General features: G+C 42.6%; 2 protein-coding genes across 3 annotated transcripts; both read right to left on the bottom strand.

The window, feature by feature from the left end:
• Nucleotides 1-224: 224 nt before the first annotated feature.
• LOC122410815 (venom metalloproteinase 2-like) lies at nt 225-4,199 on the bottom strand. Its single transcript, XM_043419255.1, has 10 exons — nt 3,090-4,199; nt 2,385-2,608; nt 2,217-2,306; nt 1,934-2,108; nt 1,718-1,820; nt 1,477-1,606; nt 1,196-1,347; nt 798-838; nt 578-704; nt 225-459 (listed from the first exon to the last, which is right to left on the bottom strand). Exons 1-10 carry the CDS (start codon nt 3,220-3,222, stop codon nt 225-227), a joined length of 1,410 nt encoding a protein of 469 aa, XP_043275190.1. The 5' UTR covers nt 3,223-4,199.
• A 110-nt stretch (nt 4,200-4,309) lies between these two features.
• On the bottom strand, nt 4,310-24,493 carry LOC122411616 (low density lipoprotein receptor adapter protein 1-like). 2 transcript variants are annotated; one of them, XM_043420567.1, is made up of 6 exons: nt 24,129-24,493; nt 10,132-10,352; nt 7,287-7,399; nt 6,465-6,709; nt 5,950-6,104; nt 4,310-5,863 (listed from the first exon to the last, which is right to left on the bottom strand). In XM_043420567.1, exons 1-6 carry the CDS (start codon nt 24,169-24,171, stop codon nt 5,657-5,659), a joined length of 984 nt encoding a protein of 327 aa, XP_043276502.1. In that variant the 5' UTR covers nt 24,172-24,493; the 3' UTR covers nt 4,310-5,656. The 2 variants fall into 2 exon arrangements, with proteins under 2 accessions (XP_043276502.1, XP_043276501.1); XM_043420566.1 differs by lacking the exon at nt 24,129-24,493 and adding an exon at nt 17,270-17,539.
• Between the last annotated feature and the right edge of the window lie 1,102 nt (nt 24,494-25,595).

Raw genomic sequence — 25,595 nt, 5'->3', positions numbered from 1 at the left:
GGGCGATTTTCAACGAGTTTGAGTTCGCGGAGGAGGCGAACGGCCCTCGAAAAGGCGAATAGAAATGCGGACACAAACGTACGTTACAGGGTAAACCAAGGTCCAAAGATTTACACTGTTTTTCAAGATTCTTCACTCGGCCGGGCATCAGTTTAGGTAACTTCCGCTTCGTCTCGTTCGGTTGCGCGTACATACATTCGTACTTCCGCTCACTGGAACAAAAGTCAATCGCGAATGAAAAACATCGCAACGCCTGGTCGCGGTAACGATAAAATCATTGAACCGAAACCGAGTTCGACACGCGACGAGAGTACGTACTCGATTTTCCGTTGGAAATCATTAAGCGAACAATTGGAGAATGTTGACGAATTTTTCGTGTAATAAGGAGTAAAGGCCATGAGAAAACCATTCCTGAAGCTGCATTCATCGGATTGTTGGGCATCGTGCCAAAGACCAAATCTGCAATATCAACAAATAATGATGAGTCGATGGCGGTAACGCTCGTGCGTAACGCAAATGGATATTTTTCTTTTAATATTCTTTCTTCCATAATAAACGAGAGCAGAAATGGCCTCACGTGTGTCCTAGCTCATGAGCCGCGACGTGGATACCCGAAAATGTGCCGTCGTCGAGACAGATCGCGACCGCATCGAGGGCTTTGTTACCTTCAGTATCTTTGCAAGTCACCCCTACCCAGGCTTTGCCTGATGAAATTCCACATTCATTAGCCGCGTTTCTTTTCACTCGGATTATAGATTTATAGAATATTAGTAGTTAGCCTCCTTGCTGGCTCTTACCCAAGACATTGTCTCCGTTGTCCGGTGAACCGAATTTGAGCCTAAAGAATTATTCAACATTTACAATAGACATAAGCGAGAGGAAACGAATTATTAAATTGTGCTTTTTGCTTTCGAATTAATTCAGTTTATACCCAACGCTGAAGTTGCAACGTCAGAGTCCGACGAAATGATTTAAAAAACTCTCCAATAATTCCAGTAATTCTTCAATTTCGTTTACTGCCGAATTTACAATTTTTAGTTTTTCAAGCTGCACCGATACTCCGTGAAATGAGAAATTGGTGAATTACAAAGGATTTTTTCGTTCATTTCCTTGGACTCCAACGTTGCAAATTTCAGCGTCGTCAATCGAGACATAATAATTTGGAAAAACAACTTGTTGTTTCTCCTTGTCTTACCGGGTCAGAGTGAGGGCAATGTCATAGGTTGCCAAAGGAATGGACTCTCGTATGGAGTAAAAGAATGATCTTGCAGTCTTCATCGCTATGGTCGAATTAAACGCTCCTTCACCGAGCTTTACGGTCGAGATGTACGGGAGAGCCTCCGGTTCCTGCAAACAAACCAATTTCATTTTCCTCCTCTTACCGCTATCAGCAATGGCTCCTAGTTATACGGATGCATTCATCATTTTCATGAACAAAAACTCGCGCATTCGTTCGAAAAAATCGTAGAATCATACCACAGCTAGAAGTATTCCGGCGATGTGGAATCTGAAGCTCGGAGATTCGAGACTGCGATATTTGAGATCGATACCGTTTGCAAGAGTTAAAATATATTCCAAAAGCTCGTTTACGTCATTTTTGTAAAGCCTGTGAACAGTCGTGAAAAATATTCATATACGAACGGATGAAAAATGAATATTCTCCAGCTGAAATCGAAAAACAAATAAGTATTTTTCCTCTTTTGTTCGTCACTCTTACTTGTACATGCTATGATCGATGACCAGGAGAATTTTCGGGTAAATGACTTTTGGTACGCCGGGCCTTTCGTTCGTTCTTTTTTCAACCCGCCTCGCGTTCAAGCCTGCAAATAAGCTCAATGTATTTCGAGAAGCTTTTCGAGAATCGAGATGAATTTTCGAGTCGACCGAGAGAAGAATATCCGAGCGAATTCGTTGCGAACTAAAACAGACGAACCCGTCATTGGATAAGCTTTTTCCAAAATTCCGCTCGTCCTGTAAACCACGTGATACGTGGCATCTGGAAATTGATGGGTCGAAGCGTTCGCCGGACGTCGTTGCTCTACGTATTCACTGACGACTCTCTCGGGCAATGATCTAACAACGAGGTTCATCGATTCTATTCGACCGTTCTGGCGACCGGTGGTCGTACACGTACATGCAAATTTATTCATTTTCATCAATGGAATCGATAACAACAGTGACGGGCGAGCGGAAATGTTTTTTCAAATGTCACTTACGACCGTCGTTCTTCCATAACTATCCGTGCAAATTACGAACGAAGCCAAACGATCGGCATCTTCGTAGATTTGGCCCAGGGATTTCATAATCTTTGACGAAAAGTTAAACAAAATGGAGACATTGAAAATTTATTGAAATAAATAATTTATGTTTGGAGTTGTACTCACTCCGGGCCACTCTACGATGTCGGCATTGCCAGGCAGATATTCGGAATATCTGCTTACGTAAATAGGCGTGTTTTCCGTCACTAAGATCGAATCTTTCGGATGAAGCCACAGATCAACGTCCGAGCCGAAAGCTCGTATGTGCACGCGTTTACCGGCCGGCAGACTCTCGTCCTCCTCTTGTTGCTTGCGGAGTTCCGTTATTTCGAGGGAGACCAATTCATGATCTATTATACGATGAAAAATTTGAGTACTTCGTGTCTAAACGCAGCATTGAAAGTATCTTCACCGTCCGACTCGCCCAATCGCGCAGCCAACTCCAAAACAATCAACTATAAATTGTGACGAGTTAAATTTCAACACCTCGGATTTAACGAGAAGTTAACGACGATGAATTCCTCTCGAGAAAAATCTTTCCAGGTCAAATGCGAGCGTTGTTTTATTTTATTTTATTTTATTTTCATTATTTTATTTCATGGGAGCGAGCGACAGTCAGGAAAGAAAATCGAAATCATTCGAAACATCGTCGAATCAGCCGAAGGGAAGGCATAATAGGCTACGTTAAGATCGTCAATATTTTCGTCGTCGAGCACTGAACATTCAATTCATCCGAGCACAAAATATTACTGGCATTTCTTCAAAGGCAAAGTAAAAAGCAATTTCCACGAATGATCAAATAAACTCATAAATAATGCGGTGTATATTTACGTGCGGTGGGATCCAGTCGTAAGTACTCTATGACCGGATCTTTCTCATTCGTCCCTTGATTTCTTTCCAGTTTATAACATAATGAACTCGGTACAAGGGCTATGAGAAAAACAGCAATATTCAATAGACCCATGATTCCTCTTAATTTGATTTCGGTGCTTTCGTAACTTTAGCAACGCGACGTTCTCGATTACTCTACACGAAATCACGAAAAGTTCGATCTAATAAAGGATTCGTGTAGCGTGTTAAATCTCTTGGGATTAATCGACAACATCTGGCTGTTTGAATTTTCATGCGCAGACTTTACCACGACATTAAACAATTGGAGCAAAATTTTTCATCTGGCTATTGAGCCGATCGATGCGTTTACGGGTGCCTCGTGTTTGCGTACTGTTAGAAAGGAGGTCAATTTATCTTCGATTATTCGGGCACCGTCGGGTTTTTTCCATTTTGGGTTTGGTCGAGCAGCCATTTGAGAAAAAACATTGGTCAGGATCGTTCGTGCTAAATTCACGTTGAAACGTGTGGTCGGTTATGCGATTTTTTTTCCAGATTCGCTGCGAATGGTAATCGAATATTTCGATGTTGTCAATTCGTTTCGTCCGCGATGTTGAGAATTTCATCGGATATACAACTAATGTAGTAAATATATTTCCTTATGGAGTTACAATGATCATTATTTGTTTATTATAAACCGACAAAGTATTGTCGGTTTATGTACGATCCAAGAGCATCGCTGCTTAAAGAGAAATCGAATAAATGCGCGTCCCAACGTCTCCCCCGCCTCTGACGTCGCGGTTTGGACGCGTACTCGAACCGTTAACTTCACTAAATAATCTCTAAATATTCAGAAGTGCCACTTTTTCGAAAAATAGTGGTAGAATTTTTTTTTTCCTATGGACTGCTTCCCCCAACTGATTATCATCATTGGAGATGTCTACTAAGTGATAGAAAATGAAATAAAATTCTACCACCATTTTTCGGAAAAGTGGCGCATCTCTGAATATTTACCGAGTAATCGATCGAGTTGTGACTGAAGCATTTTCATTCGAAGAGCAGCATGATGCAGATTGTGCCTCAGCTCTTGTGTAAACGCCTTAAAGCAGGTAGGTTAAACCTGAGTCTCAGGAAATTTTGTGGTCGATGAACCGGGTTAAAGTGTGGGGGGAGTCGAGCGATCAGAATATTTGACTCAATGATAAAACGCAATTTACATGGAATCATGTTTATAATTATTTTATTGATTAATTCTTAATGATGATTATCGATATTATTTCTATAATTGAGACCCAAGAAGAGTGATATCGATTTCATTAGACGACTGAACAACGGTGATATCGCTATTTATATTGTTAATAGAAAAATCTATTTGAGAATTCGAATTTCAAAGATATACGAGATTCGCCTCGTTCGAACGATGATCGAATTTCTCCTCATTGCCTCAACGATATTTTGATCTATATTTATCAATCGATTTATTTGTGATTAGCGCTCATTTTGATATGATATATGGGAGAAAGAAATTCTCACAATTTGGACGTGCGCACGTGAAAAATGCTGTGAAATATTTATCGTGGGTTTTCTGTGAAAAATACTTGTAAAAATAACAGCCGAGCCAAGAAAGTCGATCACCGAAGAAATGTGTATAACTCGTTTGAAATTTATAACGTGTGATTATGTGACAAGTGCGGCGGAAAAAGACGAATTGGAGGCGCGGCGGCGGTGTGTCAAGTTGGTGCGCAGTTAGCAGCCGTGGCTTCACACAAAGCCTGTTATATTCGCTACGCACACACGAGACCGAGTTATTTTACACTCAATCGAAGGATTATCGTACAGGAAACCAAACTTTCGAGACAATTATCACATAAAAGTTTATCGACGATGCGGCTACGCATGCGACGAAAACAAATATTAAACACAGCCTGGTACTTTTCACGTTCTAACATTTTCACACTTAAAAATATATTTACGTGGCTACCAACGTGATTTATTTTATGATAATCTATAATTTTTCGGTACGTATTGTTTTATCGCGTAGTGTAGATTAATGCGTTGATGTAAATCCAATGAACGATTCCGTTTATTTTCATTGGATTTGCGATTTCAATCGAGCAATGTCACCGCGAACATTACGCGTCTCTTCCATAATTACCATCGATATGTATTATTTTATGGCTATTCCCATTATATGATCGCACTTCCTTTAAATTCGTTTGTCAGCTCCGCAGTTGACGGAGCAAAAGTATCGAAAACTCTATCGTTGCCTCGTTCATCACTTTGTTTCACCGCGGAATCTCGTGGAGATTGATGAAAAATGAAAAATAGCAACGAGTTCGAAACGCAAGTACTCGAGCTCCATTTCGCAACAAAATCGATGATTCTTTTGTTTTTTTGTTTTTTTTTTCCGTTAACAAGAAATAACTTGCATCTTTTCGTCCTGCTTGCATACCCGTTTTATCTCAACGGGGGGATGGTTTTTTCGCTCGATCGTTGACCGACAGGTGTTTCCACAATCCTGTTATCAGAGGCACGTCGCGAAAATTATCGGCCTTCGGCTACAAACTCTGCTACGAACACATGAGATTGACCGAGTGGGATTCTCCCCAAGCATTTTGCACCTTGAAACCGGGCGTTGGTCTTGGCACCACGTGATGACTCGGGGTCGAATTCAAACTCGTTTGTCTCATCGCCGTCATCGGTATGCTGTTTCCCACGGATTTCTTCGTTATCTTTTTTCCCGTCAATAAATTTCCGTTCTCTTCCTCGAAACAAACCTTGAAGCAACGACAGATTTATTTCAATGAAGGTGACAGGCTGACGCAACGAGTCGAAAATATTGTATATTCGAGAACAAACTCACCCAAGAGTTGGCCACTTTTTCGCTCTCGTTCGACAGATCGATCAGCAAATTCTTTTCAAGTTCCTCGTCGCGGGGCTTCCTCGTTTCTCCAACTCCCTCGTGATTCTTTCCATCCCGAATCTCCGACAATTCACTCGATTTTTCTCCTCTCATCTCTGCGTGAAAGGACATCGGAGCTCAGTAGCATTGGGCTCAAAATAGTCGCGGTTTTCGGTATAACGAAAAATGATTTGTAACGAGGAATTTGAGTTTGAGTTTGATCGCTTTACCAGCCCGCAATTGGAGCGAAAAATCCCGAGGATTCTCGCCATCGGGTAGACTCGACCAGCTGATTAAATATATTTCTCGTACGAGTTTTTGAAGATTGGCAAGAACGATCGACAAGACATATGAATACAATTGAAAACGAAGGGAAAAAAATCATTCAATGATTTTAACGAAAAATGCTGCTTCGATAATATCCATTGTCGAAAAAAAAGGAAAAAAGTAATGGGGAAAAGTGCACGCGTGTGTACCTCTTCGCGTCCGATTGAAAGATGGGCTCTTGTCCTGAGGGGGATGATGAATCCTCGGATCAGCCTGCGACAGTTGCCAGGCTTCGTAAGCCGTGTTGAAAGCTCTTGCAACGGTAAGAGTCACCGTTTGGGCCATTTTTCTCTTCGGGCAGAGAAAAGCATGGCACTCCATCGTCTCGTTCATATTAGTCGCTATGAAGGCGAACACGTGATCGTGAGTCGCGTCGGCCGAGCAATAAGATATTCTGTAAAATCGTCGTATAATAATAAATAAGTCAAATGAAATAAAAATCTTCAGTTTTTCGCATTTCTGCAGAAATGAGCGAATTTAGTGGCATTTATCAATTCTATCGAAGCTCAAAGTTTTTTCCAAGATCGCGAATTGTTGCTGAACTACAATTCGTAGATCGTAGAGCGAAACTCTTGGAGTTTCGCTCCCCTACACATCATATACGAACTTCAAACCGATGTCATGACAAACAATTGATTGCGCTTGCAAATGAAAAATTGTGAATATTTTTCTTCACTCGCGATTAACCGCTTAAATAACAATGTTAGCGCATTTTTTTATAGGATCTTTTTCATAAAGGACGTTATGAGGAACAACTTTTATTTGAAACTTTTTTCGATAAGACGCCTTCCAAAAGTGTTGACTCAAAAAAATCGTTTTTTTTTCCAATGATTTTTCACTGCAGAAATGCAGGACGAATTTTTACGAAAACTCGGGGCTATATTCCTACAAAAACGTATACATTGGCCAACCTCTGCACCTCTTGAATAAAACTTTGTAAAATATGGCCTTAAAGAGGTTGTGATCGAGACCTGTATATCGAGACTTGGAGATGATCTTCCTCGGTCGACAAATCCGTCATCCGTATCCCTCGCAGACTCACAGCGAGCGAGACCCTTTGTAACTTTTTTCCACATGCTTTGGCCTGTTGGTATCGAGAAAGGAAAAAAATTAATATTCCTATAATCAGCAGTCGCGATTTCGTTCAGGCTCGAGAGAAAAATTTCGCAATACCAAAAGCAAAAAATCCTTTACGAAGAACCAGAAGCCAATATTTCTGCGGCGGTTGTGTTATTGATTTTACTCTTGAACTGTTTCAATCTAACGCAATCAATCGGTATGACGAGTTTATTAAAGGAACAGAAATGCTTAGTCGCTATTTTAAGCACCGATGAGCGGAGAATATTTTCTCTTTCGCGAGAACATTCGATCACGATTATATCCGAATCGATTAAATGAAATTAAAATAACAAGCTTCATGATTCTGGTTAATTCATTTTCGTCGGATAAATCCGCTCCGAGTAGCATAAATTCGTATCTCCCTTTGTCTAGAAATTCTCCTGGTCCCTCAATTTATGATGTAATTATTCTGCGAAGCTCACAAGCTCCGTGTAAAAGCTATTGTGCGAAAGGCAAGATATATAGATGATGCTCGGTGATTTAGAGACGGAGGGGAATGCTGGAGAAAGAGAAAGATAAAGAGAAGGAGGGGAGCAGGAAAAAGGGGAAAGAGAAGGACTTAAATTTCCTGCAACGAAGACGAAAATTCTCCTCAAGTTGTCTCCGTGTCCTGAACACATGAAATATAACGGCGGAAAAAGAGGGAGAGAGAGAGAGAGAGAGAACAAGAGCATGATGCAATTTTACGGAAATGCGAAACTCCGAAGCACGGAGAATATTTGTTTTCCAGAAGGATATACCTCGTAACATTTCGCCTCTAAAAATCCGCATATGATCCCCTTCCCAGTTTCCTCGACCCCCCTTTTTGCCGTTCTTTTCTATTTACGTTTAAAATATGGTTGGGGGAAATGAGCTTTCCGTTTTTTGCTTATTATAATTTATTCCGGTTACGTGCGCTCGAAATAATGTAACAACCGGAAGAGATTGCTTTGAAATAATAAATTAGGCAAATTCACGACATTCGGAGTGAAATTCAAAAAGACTTTCGCCCTTCTGGTCGCGAGACACGGGTTGTTTTTTCGTTCGAAAAATGGGCTATACTTGCATCAGAATTCTCATAAATTCGCTCCAATTTTTATTGTAAAAAAAACTGGTGTGCGCGCGCTTTTGACCGTGCTTCGAAACTCAGCAAATACGAACGTATACTCCTTTTCCTTAAGATTTCATTTCAGCAGGTACAATCGTATGAATATGTACGTATATAGGCAGTAAGTCGAGCTAATAATCCATCATACAGCTTGGTAAATGCAACCGTAGTAGTTTATCCAAGCTCGTGAGGGAGTTTACCGACAATCGAGCAGGAGAGAAGCGAGTGCACACGCGGTGGTTAGTAGTTTGCTTTCGTGGTTTGCTCTCCGCCCCCCACTCTCCCCTTCTCCAGCTTCCCCGTGTATCTTCAAATCTTGCTGTTTTCCAGGATCATAATGCAGCACATACGAGATGCTCCGTCATCGAAACGCACGGATCGCTTAACATTTGATGGGTGCAATGGAGAAATGGAAACTGTGCGCTCTGCGAGTAGCGGCGGTTTTTTTTAAGGAAGATCATGCGTTACTTGTGATCCAAAAAAGCGGCTGAACTTTTTTGCTCTTTTCGTGATCAAAGAAACGATCAAAATTTGTTCTCGCCATTATTAAAATTATGTGTAACTCATTTGTTGAGATTGATCAACTTTTAATGCAATGACAGGGGTTAAAATAGTTTCGTAGTCAAATCGTCAGGCAAAATTTGACCATTTTCTAATGCGTATGCACATCGACCTTCCATCGTTTGTGTCGTTATTTCTCGTTAACCTCATTTTCACCGGTAGCAAGGCTTTCTCGAGACATCATTGATGTCTAAAGACATATTTTCTTATTCTCGTTTTTGGCTCTTTAAGGGGGGTGGCTACATTCGTCAAAATGATAAGAAATTGATCAAATTTGGTGATAATATTCTTCAACATCAAGTGCGAAAACACAAATCTTTTCAATATTTTCTTCTACCTAGTTATCGAGTAATTGCTCATTAAAGCAGATTTCTTATGCCCGCGGAATGTATATGGAAACGCTATGCTTATACGCGTGAACTTTAGTGATCAATTACTCGATAACTGTGTAGAAGAAAAATCTTAAAAAATTTTTATTGTCAAATTTGGTACTAAAGAATATGTTCACCAAATTTTATAAAATTCTGAACTTTTTGAAATTTTGTATGTTTTTAGCATGGTTTAGCACGGCAACATTGTATCGCCTGTACCGAAACTCCTTAAAGCTGGGAGGATTCTGTTTCATTAAATTCAAATGGTCGCACAGGAAGTGCCCCTGTAACGAGAGCCTGTGTACAACCCTTCGAAAAATGAGATTTTCGTTAATTGTTTTCTCGACAGCTAGTCGGTAGATCCTATAATAATTCTGGGTTCTGGGAATAGATGCACGCAGCATATTTTGAAATTTCAACTGTAAAATTTGGAATTTTCGATTTCCATTAAATTCGTAAAATCTTCCTTAAATTTCGATCCAAATAGAAAGGTAGACTATAACCGGGGTGTGAAAAAATTGGACATTTTTCGTTGCTTCGCGCTTCGCGTCACAACGAGCGAGGTGGCTTATGCAACGAGATATCCATTGCGCGGGTACGAAAAAAAATTCATTCATCAAAGCATTAGCTGGAGGGAATGCTGAAAAGATTAACGACTTGAACGAAAAAAATACGCACCATGGTGATGACGGTTTTAATAGCTTCGGCCGTTGCCTCTTCGTTGGAGGGTGTCTCGACGAGGGTACTGCCGAGATACTTGAGGGCGAAAGTCACCTCGGATGTGGCATGGGCACCTAGTTCATCGTGATCCTCGTGACCGAGGCCTTTACCAGCGAGGCCACCGACGACACCCTCCACGCATTCCCGACTATTCGCCAGAGCCCATTCCTCGCAGAGCTCTTTGAAAATTGAAAAATAAAAATGAGAGGTATTTTACGAAGACATCGAAGAATGTGAATAACGTCGTACGGACGTTTCTATTCATGCGTCTGAGAAATCAGTGTTCGTATTCTGATCTGGAGAATCTGCATTTCGTAACCTATATAGTTCGATTTGTTGTTCATCAAAGCGGAGGATGATAAAGAAAAATAATTGATAAATCTCTGGGTACACGGCTCGAGGGGTCACGGGGTCAGGTGCAAAAGCTCCATTTTATCGCTCTTCCGATTCGCCGGAACAGTGGATATTTCATTCACGATACTCGTACTATTTGTACGAATAAACAATTTAAAACGAATGATATGAAAATATTGAACGTTCGTATACGTTGCGGGGTCGAGAATTTCCGGAGTGATTTTCTCCCGGGAAAAGACGTTAAGTATTTGTAATATAAAAAGCTCGCTTTCCGAAAAGAAGAAAACATTGTGCGAGATCGATCCGTTTTAGAGGGGTGTAATGCTTTTTTATTTTTTCCTTCATTTCTTCTCCCGGACAGTTGGAAGTGTCGCGGACATTCCGACGGGGCTGTCGTTGGAGGAAAATCTCAAGGGAGAAATGGCGAAAGTAACTCGGTGAAAAGTAAAAGAAGAAAGGACTCGGGAGGTCGGATATATATCTCGCCGTCCGGTATATAAACCGGTATGCTGGAAAGGATTTTTTCCGAAGGACGCGCGAAAAGAACGTTCTTGAGACGGGGCGGCGACATCCTGCCGACAAGAGTTTCCAACTACTTTTCATCTCTCTTCGGGTCTCCTTCTTTCTCCCCGGCCCTGTTTCCCCTCGCCCGTCGCAGTCCTTCCAATATAAAATAACATCTGCGCTCCCGTGTTATATATTTGGTGGATGAGGCTTTCGCCCGCGTATTTCAATGGAGGACAAAAGTCCTACGCTTTCTCATTTTTTGTGCACGAAACTTTGGAGCGACGGCGACCAATGCGTTTCGTTATTCTTTCAAGCAGGGAATGATCCTTTTCCACAAGAGCGAGTCACGCGGTGTTCAATCCGTGATATCGAATTCGAATGAAAATTCAATAGTCACGTTGGAACCACCGACTTGCCGGACGTAAAAAAATGAAACAATTCGAAACTGAACTTGCAGTCGATTCGCCATTTCATTAGATTTTATTCTCGATTCGATTGCGTTCGGTTTACGGAATCATTTGCATTTTAATAAGTTTACTATGACGATTATTCTAGTATGGAAATGGAGCAAACATCTGATTAGGGAATCAGAGGGCAGAAGCTTAAAAGGCACCCTTCGTTATATTCATCCATTCGACCGCATTCCCGTAAAGTCCTCCGTCGCTCGAGCCCTCGAATTCCGGGTGGAGCAGCCCACTTGGCAGTGAATTACACGGACGGCCGAACCGCATAGTATTGAAAGTTTCGTCCGCCGGTGCGTCCGTCCCCAGGCGGCCAATTGCTTTATTCGCATATATTCGCGGGTGCTTCTGGTCTTCATCGATGGAATTTAAAAAATGAGAGCAAGTGAAAAAAGGTTACTATTGATGGTGAATGATATTTAGGAAAAAGTATCGGAAAATTGGAAGCGTCGACTCTTTAGTTATTCTCCGCGGATATTCCCTCTGCACTTGATGGACAATCACGATTCAACTCGTCCGAAGATTTAACCAACGAAGCGAATGGGAAGTTACACCGGAAAAGGAAATCACGTCCGCACATTTCTCTCGAGGTAAAAATCGATGTGAGAACGTCATCGTCCTTCTACCCTGAAACGCTGAACTTGTCCAAGTTTCGAAGAAGGTTGAAGGGGACAAAAAATAATCCCCCCGGGTCCGGCATTTTTACTCTGTACAAATGGATTCGAGGAAAGTTGGAAATAAATATTTCGAAGAATTTCGAAAATTTCTGCATTCAACGTAGCGTTGCGATGAGAAACTGTTTGAAAATAAGATCTCGGAGACTCGATCCACCTGCTGGAAATAAAGTTTTGCGATTCGTACGAGGGAGAGTTACGGCTGAGTCTTCGCGGAATGGACCGTTCGTGCGTGGTGCAATGGATGCTTGAGAGAAGCATCGGCGGAATTGCAGTGGCAAACGAGGAGATTCGGTCTCTCGCGATCGAAAGGAAATTGAGTCAGAGTTGGGAAAGTACGGAGAGAAAAAAGAGGGAAAAGAAGATAGAGAGCTCGCGAGCAGAGCGTATTTCGACGCGGGTGTTCCCTCATTCGTAGTATTTGATTTGACTACTTTTTCTTGCAACGCCCGATCATGACAATGTAATAATAACGGAGACACGAGAGTGTACGCTTATCGACCGAGAATCAGCAGGAGTCGCGAAAAACGCGCAACCTCTGATGATAATTCGCCTCGCAACTGGAGCCCCCATTCCATGAGTTTTTGTTGATGCTTTTTTGAAAAAATATAGTTTGGTGCGTTAGAGCTGGTTTGGTGTATCCGAGGGTGAAAAACGGAAAGAGGCGCGGAGAGCCGGATAGATAGGGAACGCTCGACTCTTCCCTTAATTGCGTCGAGGTATAGAGGATAGATGGAGTAACGACCGAGGACTGGAACAAAGCCATTCGGGGAGCTACGGACGATTCTCTCAGGAGTAATGGCACAAGCAAAAAAAAAGATAAAGGAGGGTGGGAAAATCGAGTGAAATGAGAAGCTCGCCCCAAAGAAATTCCAAAGGTTTTTCCGACCTCACGAGTTTTCTCCTGGCTACGCGAAATTTGCTGCTCCTTTTCCTTTATTTTTCTGTAAAAATACACGAATCGCAGCGAACGGATCGCTCAATTTGCATACTCGCAGGTTGAATTAAAGTCTTGATGGCATCAAGTTCAATAAACTTTAGCAAACGGACGATCGTTCGATCAACGGCGTAGTATTTGATGGTAAAAGAAAGCGTATCTTTCGCATTTAATTGTTTTGCGTTCGATCGGAATAAGAATTTAGGAATAAAAGCGTTCGTGGATTTCGTATACGAGGAAATGTCTCGACCACTGGTCGGTGAGCAGTGGTAGCGAGATAAATTCGATCGTACTTCGAAACCGGAAAGGTTTCCCTCCTCGTACAACAGTAAAACGAATATCGAGTTTTCCTCTCTTCCTCGTTCTCCGAATCGTTTCTACGTTGAATCAAATGCATTCGTATTTATTGCAACAATAGAAGCGCCAACGACCAATGGGAAGAAATTCTTCTTTTTCGTTCCTGCGTCGACTCGAAACGACCAACTTTATTTGCCACCCGTTCGTCATTTTTCGAAAGCTCTTTTCAATGCCATAATATTGAATATCGAGGCTCGGACTCTGACGACTTTTAAAGGGGAAAAAGATAACGAGAGAAGAAAATGGGAGATGAGGTCGTGGGCCAAATGATGAGAGGACGTTGAATCCTTCCAGCGGAGCTCTCGAAACATCAAAGAACGGTGCCTGAGCAAATAGTCCCGTTTCCACTGATCGCCGAATACAACCCTCAATATTCGATGGTCCTCCATCGAACCATTAAACGGATGAAATAATTGACTCTCGAATCTTTCGACAATTCTTTCCAAGCAGCTCTTTTTCCATCTCACAAATGTTGGCATATAAAATTTTATTTCTTTCACTAAAACCAGTACATGCCATGTCCGATAGAATAAAGAGGAATATTGCTCTAGAACGTGTCCTTTGGTATACAGCCGATTTTACATCTGTTGTGCAATATTGTTTGTTACACAATTACTTAATTAATACTAATAATATTTATTGATCTACGTCAATCTTTCCATCAGTGCACTCTCTCCAGTCTTCGAAAAGAACCTTTTTCTAAGTTTAAAGTGAGAAATTTCCAAAAATTGTCTCTTTCCTCTTTGTTCTTTTTCTCTGTTTTTTCACGTTGCGAGTAACTCTCTGAGGCACCGTGGGCTGATAGCTCGATTGATGGGTGCTCTGTCTATACCGAAGCAGAATTTCAAGTTTTATTTTCCCTTCAGTAATATGAAACAAATAAATCAATTTTTCGATCGACCCAAAACCCTGCGACCAATTTACAAGCGATTTTTTCAAACAAAGGTGTTGAAATAGCCTCGATGAGATATTGGCTCCCGAGAGTACTGAAAAATCCGTTGCTCAGTGCGTGTTGCAATAGTGCAGCGAGATCGAAATATTCGCCTTTAGGACCTCAGGGGACAAGTTCGAACGGACCGCGCTCCATTTGCCACGCCCAACACTCGGTATCAAGTCACTCCGAATTAGCTAATCGCGCATACGCTACGTCAGTGAGGGCATTCAACGAGTGTACGTTTTTTCAAGAATTTTCAAATCCCCCCGTCCGTAAAAGAGCAGACGTAACTTTTGGAGCATCGTGTATTCGTAGGTCCAACGATGACTATAGCAAAGGTAACGCAATTGCGCTATATTCGGTTAATCGAATGGATATCTGCATTCGAGAGCGTGCAATGATATTGTTACTCATGGATGACCGAGAAGCACCGGAGAGAGGGTGATTTGGAAGCCCACGCGCTCGAGCCTGACAGTTCATTTATGGAAACTGTATCGACAATCTGTTTATGCCCATCCATTAGTATGCATATCCGGCTTTTGGCAAAAACCGCGATGACACAAAGGAAATTGAGAATTCGAACGTTATCTCCTCATTCCTTAGCGCCATCATTTTATTTTATTTTTTTGTTGAATATTTATTTATTTGTGTTTCCGGTTCATACGTATAGGTGAAATAAACAAGAAAAAAGACCTCAAAATAATGTGCGTTTCTAAAGCTATACGATGAATATGGCTGTTGTTTAATGGCAACTCGTAAATCTTTTTTCTGCGTAAAATAATATTTTTTACTATATCTAATAATATCTCTGCTACGAGGACTGAGCTCGCCATCATTTTAATCGGTGTTAGTAGGTGCAGGATGTCCATCAAATGATTTTAATGACGAACAATTATCGTGAAATCGTAATCCCTTTTTTTCCATTTGAGGAAGCATGCTCGAGGATAAAATAACTCTCAAACTACGCGTAGTACGGATACATACGCTGTCATCGTTAGTTATCCATACGACTCTTATTTTCTGGATTAAAAAATGACTGAGCCCATAAAAAGTGGTGGAAAAATGTCATTACCGTCACGCTCACAGGATTATTCAAATTTAACGATCGGTAATGATCGAGGGTGAATAATACGATACGCGAGAAGGAGTTTTCGTAATGCCGCTCGATATCATCGTAATTCCTGACAACTTGACTCGACTTTATTAAATCGCCTTTACTGCAAATAATTGCGTTAACTCTCCTGCATACGATTATTCAACATGGACGATTATTACTCGAGCTGCAAGCTTTCAAACTGGATCTATGACTTTTTTAGTTTCACCGCGTGTATGATAAATTTCTCCCCGCTTGACAATTAACGCGTGCGCGTGAGAAAAATCAACGATTTCTTCTCTCTCTTTAACAAATGTGCAAGGAGAGTCAGTCTGGACATCCTTGAGGAACTCTCCCGGAATTCGTATCACCGCAATTCGTTCACTGCGGGCAACTCAAGTGCGATCGATTTATGCGTGATGAAGAGCAGAAGCCGTTCTATGTATGAGTCTAATGAAAAAATACTCGGTCGAAATCCGAATAGAAACGACCGATCTGTTGCCGCGGGCGTAATCGATTACGGAATTTCGTTTTTATTGAAACCGTTTTCGCCGTGGAACGCTGCGAAAAGTGTTTCAACGAGCGGAAATTTGAAATAACGAACGAACAAGAAGATACAACGAGGGAGAAAATGGAAAGAGGAAAAAAAAGGAAGAGGAACGCGCGTGTCCGCCACGTAGAATCCATGAATAATGAAACGATACGAGCCGTGTCTCTCGCTCATAGACCGAAGGCTTCCGCAGTTACGACCAAAATTCGGGTTCCGCGTCTCTGTGTATATAATTTTACGATGAAAACACGTTTTTCAACGATTCAATGAACCGTAATAACGAATGGAGTAATTGAAAAGAATAAATAATCTCAGCCCATTCGAATGTTTATCAATGTCTTATCCTTCGGAGAAAACGCATTCCTGCCTCGGTGTGCATTCATCCGATTTTTATTGGTCCTCTTACAAGCGGTTGGGTCGCGGTGCACTCGATGCCAATGATACTTCCGACAATTTATATAAATCCCAGTAGAAACGTACGTGTGTGTGCATCGGAGAATGAGAGGTTCGTATACCCATGCGTGTATCTGTGGTGTTTATATGGCCCTGAACTCGAGCTCGACCTCTCGACCGTTGCTCAAATATAAATGCATCGTCGTTGACCGTATCATTGGGTTCGATAACGCTCATGCGTACTTTTTTCTCCTCGTCCAATACCCTGAACAATTTCCGACTTGGCAAAATTATTTATAAATTATCTTAACCAGCAAGTTCTTCGTTCTCGCATGTGTGTCGAGGAAACTCCGCGTATTTCATCATTGCGATTGTGTTGAAATTCTTTCGATCCTTTCGTCGCAGCTGACCGCGGACAATAGTGAATTCGGGACGTTTTATTTGCCCGTTCGAGGCCTGTTCGAGGATTTTTTCACGATAACGGGATTCGTCAAAAATCCCTTATTTTTAAGATCTCCGCGTAAAGTCCGATGTTTCTACGACTCGTTGCTCTTTTCTATCAACGAATGCGTGAGCCATAAGACTCGAGGCTACTCCAAATAACCGCTGCCGCGCGTGTATTCGCGATTTTTCGCAAGAGCATTTTCTCTCCTCTCCGCGAAGTGTTAAAAAATTTATTATTCACATCGCGGTATCGTTTAACGTCATTTGAAACGCACGAACAATTATGGAAAAATAGACAAAAATTATCCGCCCAAAATAGCGAATAAACGAGCTCGCGATGCGCTCTCGTCGATAGAATAAAAATAGGATAATTATCTGCTGATAAAACTTACTCTTGTGTTTGGAGCTGCTTTTCCATAGACCCCTGAAGAATGACATGGCTCCGGTCCACTCTAGCGCCGATTATTCTTCCTAATTATTCGAATTTTACGAATATTCTAACTCACGAGGGTTTTACGGCGTCCGATACAAGCAGACAGGAATGGATCAATCGATTACGTCGTCGATATTAAGAGTAATACGAGAACGGGAGATTCGAGAGCGATCGGCGCTTGTTGATAAAACATTCGGCGCGAGAGCGGGGACGGGGGCGGGGGGGGAGGGGAGAGGAGAAAACATGAAAACATGAAAACGATGTTAACGCGAACGCGACGCGCCACGATATGAACGTTTTGTCGTCGCTGACATTTCGTTCCCTTGCTCGTTCGCCCTTCCGCTCTCGTGTCCTCACCGAGCGTGAATATTACGGAGTTTGCGCGCATCCCCCGCAACATAAGAGACGAGCGTATACGATCCAGCCTCCGTAATCCGTTCTCCGAACTGGATACTCGTCGCTGTCCTGCATTCCCATCTTCTCTCTATTCACAGATTCGACGATGATCCCAGCATGTCTTTTCTATACTCGCGCGTGCCTCGTTTTTCCGTTGGAGCTATTACGCAATAAATGTTTCTACAATTTTCAATGAAAAATCATGCAAAAATGAGATAATCGCGGTGAAACGCACTACTCGCCCCGGCGTTAGTCCGCCGTGCGGCCATTCCCGGAGCTGAGAATCGGTAGAGCGACGAGTGAAAGGTGTAACGGGCTCTACAAAATGTACAAAAATCACATTACGCTTCAATAAACGAAACAGGCGGGCAAACCGTGAGTTTTTTATTCTTTGTCACGGCGATACCCCGCCTGCATCGATAATACCCCGCTCAATGAATAAATATAAGCACGCGTGCTTTTTAGAAACGAATTATGATGGATGCGTCGCGATCGCCAAGGCTTCGGGCTTCATCAATGAATTCGCACAGCATGAAAATATCTTTGAAACGTTTGAATGTGGAGCATGTACGAGTCGGGTACGTTGCACCTCTCTCCGCTCGTATACAAGCGTACGCCTGTACACGCGCATCGATATAGGATAATACATGTATAGTGGAAAATAGAGACGTTGGTACATCGAACGTGGATTGCATTCGTAGACGAGACAGGAGAAGAGGACGAGAGATCGCGCTAATGTAGAGGCTCTTTCAAAAGTGTTGAACCTCCCGGATCCTTCGTTCGTCAAGGCTCGCATCGATGCTTCATTTTGGGGAATAAACAGTCCGCGATGACGGGCTGTCGTCGCGGACTGTAAAAGAAGAGTCGTCGAAAATGCTTTATTCGCGGACCTCCCTGTGGCATCGAGGACCTCAAATGTTTTTTGATGTCGCGGTATCGCCCTCCGACGTGTGCACAGGATTATCCTACTCCATCGGCTGCGATATATAGCGTGTCTATAATCCGTGGGACAATTCGATTTCATTGCGCGACCGATTCGAATATCCTTGCGAATGGTACTCCGGCCATGCGTCTCTCCGCTCGGACGCTTTTCGAGCTTCAAATCCGACTCGTCCTCCAGTCTCATTTTCTTTCCCCGGTGGAGATACTCCGACCTTAATATACCCAGCGAATAGCGAGAGATTGAACATTTTGGAGCAATACAACAGTTTTTGTTGGTTGTGCGCCTTCTTGTTTGTCGTATTTGGATAATACTGGATACAATAATCCCTGGATCATCATGGCGTACCTAAACACTCCCTTTCGCGAGAAAAAATGTATCGTTGTACGGAACGAGCGAGCGGGCGAGTCGAGGAAGTGGAAACGCTCGTTTGCCTTTTCTCGCAAGAGTTCGCTCCTTCAACCGCCGGCTCCTCTCCGCGTCAGGCTTCCTTTTTCTCGCTCCAGCCAAACTCAACCGACGGAACAGCATCTGGACACATCTAAAAAACGAAACGATCCGCCAACGAACTCCGAGTCGAATGGGAAAAAGCAATGGCACGAACGTGCTTAAAGCACACAGGATTTTCTTTCGCCGCTCCCTCGCCCTCGCGCCCCTCCTTCCATTTCTCTCGGACTTTCCGCCGTACCGAAAACCGAGAACGTATAAACCCTTCCTGCTTCGCTTCTTCGTAAACTCTTTTCCCTATCCCCGTCGCATGCTCCACTTCGCTATACATCTCGAATCCACCTCATCTCGTTCGGGACTCGGCTAAACCCCATAAAACTACTCTACGAATTTCTGACTTTTTTCTCAGCTCGTTCGCCGCGTTTAACTCCTTTTTCGCTTTTTCTTTTTATCCTTTTCCTTCGACACACATACAAACTCGTGATTTCCTGCACTCCGAAAAATCCTACCGCCAAAAATTCGTTTCCGTTTAAATTATCGCGATAATTCAACGTATACTGCTGTCCTCGATTCAGAGAGACGAAACAGACGCGGAACGCTCGAAAAGCCGAATGCGTAAAAATAAATGCTCCCGATTGCCTTATTTGATAAAACATTTTTTGAATCGCAAAGCCTTCGACGTTGTCCCCGTGTATGTGCTTTTCGGTCCAGCCGGAGCCTGGATCGATCGTGTGGCTTCCCTGTGCGGTCGTTGGTACACACGGGAGTGCCGCCGAGTGTACATCAGGAGCTCCACCTCTCTCTCCCTCTTTCCCTCTCTCATTTCCTGCTTCTGCCTGTGATGCTTCCCCATGGAACAGACCTAGGTACCTATAAACCATAGCTATAAGCTTCAAAAGCCAGCAGAGAATCCAAGGAAGAATCTCTCTCGCTCTCCCCTCCCTCTGTATACAAGATTCTTCAGTTTCCGAATATATACATGTACCATTTATAGAGGGCTTCCTGAGTCAAGCGAGACCATTTTTCGGAGCGGCATTTTCCACTTATTATGTTCAGTGTTTCACCGCTGTTTTCACCAAGGAAGTAAAAATCAAGTGAAATTTTCATTATTGTGTGGTTGATCTTCAGCGTCGATTGTAAATGCATTTCAAGGAGAAACCAGAAAATTTTTTAGCGTTTGGGAATTGAAAAAGTCCATGTAAACGAGGAGGAACAAGACCCGCGTCAGCCGTCCGCGCAGAAAGTTTCGTGGATGTTAAACGATCTCATCTACGTGTTCTGCAAAAGCAAGAAATTCCTATGTATAGGCAGAGAGAGAGGCAAAGAGAGTAGCCGAGACATTAGCACTAAGACACAAGGTCTGAGCCTCGCGCTTTTAATTATCTCTTTGCTTCGTCCTCATCTATTTTCCCGGATGAATATATATCTATACGGACATGTTAAAGTTTCGGATGAAAATCGATTTTCTACCTGGAATATCCGATTCTCGTCTCAATTTCTTGTTCGCATGACTGTAACGATGAAGATTCTCTCTCGCTCGGAATTCGTCCGCGTCTCGTGCGTCGACGTCGCCCGCGGTGTAAAAGACATAATATTTTTATCCATATCCATGAATCATGAAATCTCGCAACAGTGTCATTGAAAAATGGTTTTTTTGCGAATGGAAATTTGATAAGCGTTTCCTTCGAAATGCATTGATCCAGCTGGCTCGCGAATGTACGATTGCGCTCGTATGATTTCGTAAGAAATATTGCACGCGTGCTTTGACCCTGATCATTTCTTGAGCCACCTCGTGTGGTGCAGGTTGAAAAAAAATTTGTCTCTCGCGAAGGGGAAGGCCTTTATCGATATTTCATTGTTCCATATTTTTGAAGCTCCTCCCGTCGAATTATCGTCGACTTTTGGTCTCGTTGAGGTGCATCGCTTTTTGAGGCGAGGCCGAAGGATACGAGAACGCGAAGATAGTCCGAGCGTTCTTCGTGACAGTCTCTGTGACTGTCTGCTCGAAGGCTGATGCAATTTCCAGTTGAACGAGGTGCATGCGAACGAATGTGTTTTTTGCAAAAAAAAAGTAGTTCGCCGCCTCGGGAAGGAGCACCGACATGGCAAATTTGGAGCGACAGCCCGCTGACGTGCATGCATATGCGTTTCTCGCATCGAGCCCTTGGCGAACCTAGGAGAGAGAGAACGAGGAGGGCGAGGGGAGGACAGAGAGATGCAGTGCCGACAAAAAAATAGAAAGTACGAGATGCGGAAAGAGCGAGAAGAAACGAAGGGGGGATAATTGATGCGGAGACTCCGGTAAAAGTGGCTGATGTAAGACTCGTTGGTTCTTGACTGAACCCCGCAGTCGGCTCGGTTACATCGTTAAACACATACCAATCGTTTTCTTATCTTTATTTTCACTATTTTGTCCGGTTTAAACTACTTGTACGAAACGAGTACCAACGCACCGGGGTCAATTTTGTCACTATTATTGGTTGACTCTTCGAATAATTGTCCTTGGAATAATTCACACGGGTTTTGCGTGAGAGGACGGAAAGATACGTTTGATTTTTGCACTACGCAAAACTTGATTGGACTCGGCGCTGTGCAAAAATTCGGAAAAAAACATCCTCAACGCCGTTTTTTAAATTTCATATTTTCCATTCGATTTTAAAATCGACGAAGATACAATATATCCAATTCCATCTCTATGCACAATGTTTTTTTTTACTTTTGTTTTCATTGGGTCGTAGCTGGACTCGTGGGGAACACGACGCGAGAAGAACGTCCTCGAAAAGAAAAATGTCGATCGAGTGAAAAATTTAACGAGTAAGCAACGCTCTGAGCGAATATATATGTTTCTTATGAGAGAGAAGAATTTCATGTTCCAAGACGCTCGAGAGTAAAAATCCTAACGGAATTGTTGGAAATTTTTAGCATTTTTCCATTTAAGATTTAAACAGATTTTCTCTGTAGATTTTTAACAGTCATTTTGTCTTCTTCGGTGCAGAAGGGTTTTAGTGGTTAGGAGGACGAGTGCACCAAGTATTTATGCATTTCCAAGGTCCACTTACGACGCCAGTCTCACCCTCGCCCTCGCTCCACTCCTCTACTTTTCCTTCATTATGGCTCGGTTTCCTCTAGTCCCGGCCTGATGAATTACATTTTATCGGAGGTTGATGCCGCAAAAGCTCTCTGCCTGCTCGTCCATCATAGTCGCAAAGCGCGCAGGGGGACATTTTTGTCACGTTTCGTGTACATTTGTTTTCACCTCGAAAACTCGTTGATCCTTTCGGTTCAGAGAATCGTTGATCCGCTTGGATCACGCGAATGTCGATCGGTTAAAACCGCGGGATGTTCGAACCTTGGCATTTTCAAGATGAAAAAATGCCAGAACGAGCGAGCCTCCTCCCTCGTGTTTCTTTTTTCAGAATACTTAAAAATCTTTTTCCCCCTTTTCCTTCGAGTCGTTCTCCCCGCATCTTTCCATCGGATAAGTTTTATCACTAAAAATGTATAGGTTAAACATCCTTCAGCCTGGTGAAAGGAGAACGCGAGCGAACATAAAGTTAAACATAATATGATCATTCGCCGATATATAAATATACAAGATCGAGGCAATGCGGTGGCTTCGAAGACTATAATTAAGTCCCGCGTATATGCTCCAGGAAGAAGGAGCCTGGTGAAATAAAAAATCGTGTACACTCCCATTGGCGCGCGAGTGGTGCAACAAACGTAAGTGCACACGGGACGAGAATAAATAATTTGCTCGTATATAACGGCGGTTCACCGTGATCAATGGAGAATCACGATATCGCGGCAAATTCGTCGATAACGCGACACGCATCGATAAGGATAGACGTGAAAGTCGTCCGCACTAGCCGTCAATTTTCCTCTTTTTCCCCATTTATTTTTTTCCCAAATTGCTACTGTCAACGGTTACGTATCGATGTACGAGGATTTAATAATCGTCACAATCGTCATCGGCGTCTTTGTTATTATGTGCATTATTGATGTTCCGCGAATGTAAATGTCTTGCGTTAAGAATAAAGCTTTCGTCGAGCTACAACGATTATTTTCTTTAATTTTGTTTATCGTTCGAAAGTCCGACGAACTCGATTTTCCTTATTTCACGTGGCGTAAACACCGCTCGAGCGATCAGCAGCCCGTTGACGGAAGTAAAGCGAGATGTTGACACGAGAAATGCCAAGTTTACTTCGCAACGGAGTCGAGCTCGAAGCGATTTTTTGTGCCGACTCGAATGCAACGGGAGAAAAGAGTGAGGCGGAGAAAAAAAGACAGAGGCGTTGTGCATCCGTTGACGGACCGGAGGCCAGACCTGTTAGGCCTCCGTGCGTCGTTCTACTTACGACGAAAGATGTCTCGAAAAAAGGGAAAAATGAAGAAAAAAAAACGAATAACACTGACACTTCTTATCTCGTCTCTGTGAGCGAGTGAATCGAAGATTTTCGCAACGATTCTGATTTCTCGCCGATCATTTCGACACGCGCGTCTCGAATACGCATCGAACGATTCGCGATTGTTTCAATCTCATTGAGACCAAATCAATTTCGCCCTCTTTCCACCAGCGACAAAGTAAATTTCAACATTTTTCAGCCTATGATCAAAGAAACAAGAAAAATACTTCCACTTGGCAATATTCGAGGATAAACACATGGCGGATAAAAAAAAAGGAGCGCAACAGTCAGAAGCGTTGTGCGGTTAATTCGATACTCCGAAAGAAATGATTATTTCAAACACGATCCAAACGCATACGTCAACTTATGGAGACGGACTATGCTTGCTCGTCTTCTCAAGTATCATATCTTATCTGCTCAAAACCGTTTTTTTCTCTGGTCAATCTAAATTTTCTCACCAACGAGTCAGGCTCAGCGTGAACGATAAATTTATCACTCGTTATATTTTTTTAAGCCAAGTCGGTTGAATAATTTTGTTACTCGACGTCTCGACGAGCGAGTTTCGTCACATTATTGAGAAATAATAAAACTTTCGAGTGTCAAACGATTCGGTAAAATGATGATTCACTTACTCTTGTGTCTGGAAAAAATACGAAGTTTCTTGAAAAAGGGCATGACGTTAGAGTCGTTTTATAAGAATGTTGCTTCCTTCCTTCCTTCCTTCCTTCTCTGGTCCTTTCGAGTAAGTTTTTTCCTCGGGAGATCGGTCGTTGGCGATATTTTGTCGGGACCCAAATTGAAAATCAATATATCGAATATCGACAACGCGCTTGAAAGAGGAATAAAAACGTCGGCACTGTAGCGATAGATATAAAGAGAAATAAAAGCAGAATCGCGTGAAAAATCGTTTTTGTACGAGATGAAAGAAAAGCGGAGCTACTTTTGCGGCTATCGAGTCGATTCTGCTCCGGGAATCGACAACTCCGATCCGCGCTATCGTACGAACCAAAGTGAAGTGATTTGCTCGCAAAAGCGATCCTCGCTCTCTTCCTCTCTCTTATACGCTCTCTCCCTTACTTCTCCTTCGCTTCCTCTTGCTTTTTCTCTGCCTGCGGAAGGGAAGGTACTCACGATAAGGGATCGTATAGGTATTTCAACGATGATGTTTCCATCGAGAAATAATTCATGAATATTTTTATTCATTTTAATTATTGAGCTATAATAACCTTTCTGATGTTGACCAAAGGATGGAGATTTTTTATGGGACGAAACACGCACGAGAATAAAACGAGGATGAATGCAAAAGACATATCGAGAATTTAACATATCGAATTTAGAAAGGGGAATAAGAGAACGATTGTATTTTTCTCGTCGGAGAAAATCCTCGGGCTATCTGGCCTACGCGGATAATTGGCGAGAAAACTCAATTGGGTCGTGAGCTTCTCTCGAAGAAAACTTAGTTTCCGGTGAGTTGGAGCGTCTCCCCCGGGGCAAAGGTTGGCAGTCCCTGAACTATATACTCTTCGAACCCTTCTTCCTCCTCTCTACGTATATGTACGATACGTTAGAAGAACGGAGCTGGCCAGCATCCAAGAGTTTGTGGCTAAAACGCCTCGAGCCAGTTTCGATTCCGAGGGTACCCACGAGAGTAACGCTTGCTTGCTTCATACACGCGGTGACCGATGTTATTGGTCATGCCACGAATTTACAGCCTTGTCTTTTGAGCAGCCTCGAAGTTTACATTCGAGAAAAAAGTAAGAAATCCGAGTATCCTTCTCTCGTAGTAACGAAGAACAAAGTTTTTCGGAAAATGAGAGCATTTGCGGTTGTTCGGTTTTACTTGGGCTTGTTTAGGTTTGGGTCCCGAACCCAAACAAGCCCAAACGGGTTTCGAACGAACCCAAAAAATCCCACGGCGATCCAAAAGTACCCGAATTTCAAAAAAATCATTCTGCGCCGCGATATGATATACCGTCTCTTCTGCAACTTATTTTTTTTCTTCCCAATTACGGTAACACGCCAGCCTCGAAGTTTATCAGACTTTTCTATTGTAATTAGATTGTTCCAATCCGAGTTCGCTGAATATCGCGGATGATATT

This window comes from Venturia canescens, chromosome 5, assembly GCF_019457755.1.
Source record: "Venturia canescens isolate UGA chromosome 5, ASM1945775v1, whole genome shotgun sequence".
Classification (NCBI taxonomy): domain Eukaryota; kingdom Metazoa; phylum Arthropoda; class Insecta; order Hymenoptera; family Ichneumonidae; genus Venturia; species Venturia canescens.
Note: the sequence above shows the minus strand (reverse complement) of the source record. Positions and strands in the feature narration are given on the sequence as shown.

Excerpts from the sequence above, each read along its gene's own strand:
- LOC122410815 (XM_043419255.1), bottom strand. The coding sequence starts at position 3,222 with ATGGGTCTATTGAATATTGCTGTTTTTCTCATAGCCCTTGTACCGAGT. Across the intron at positions 2,609-3,089 it reads ACGACTGGATCCCACCGCAC|ATCATGAATTGGTCTCCCTC; the intron begins GTAAATATACAC and ends ATCGTATAATAG. Across the intron at positions 839-1,195 it reads ATTGCCCTCACTCTGACCCG|GCTCAAATTCGGTTCACCGG; the intron begins GTAAGACAAGGA and ends ATAATTCTTTAG.
- LOC122411616 (XM_043420566.1), bottom strand. The coding sequence starts at position 17,315 with ATGTCATTCTTCAGGGGTCTATGGAAAAGCAGCTCCAAACACAAGA. Across the intron at positions 7,400-10,131 it reads TTAAAACCGTCATCACCATG|GCCAAAGCATGTGGAAAAAA; the intron begins GTGCGTATTTTT and ends CGATACCAACAG. Across the intron at positions 5,864-5,949 it reads AAAAAGTGGCCAACTCTTGG|GTTTGTTTCGAGGAAGAGAA; the intron begins GTGAGTTTGTTC and ends CGTTGCTTCAAG.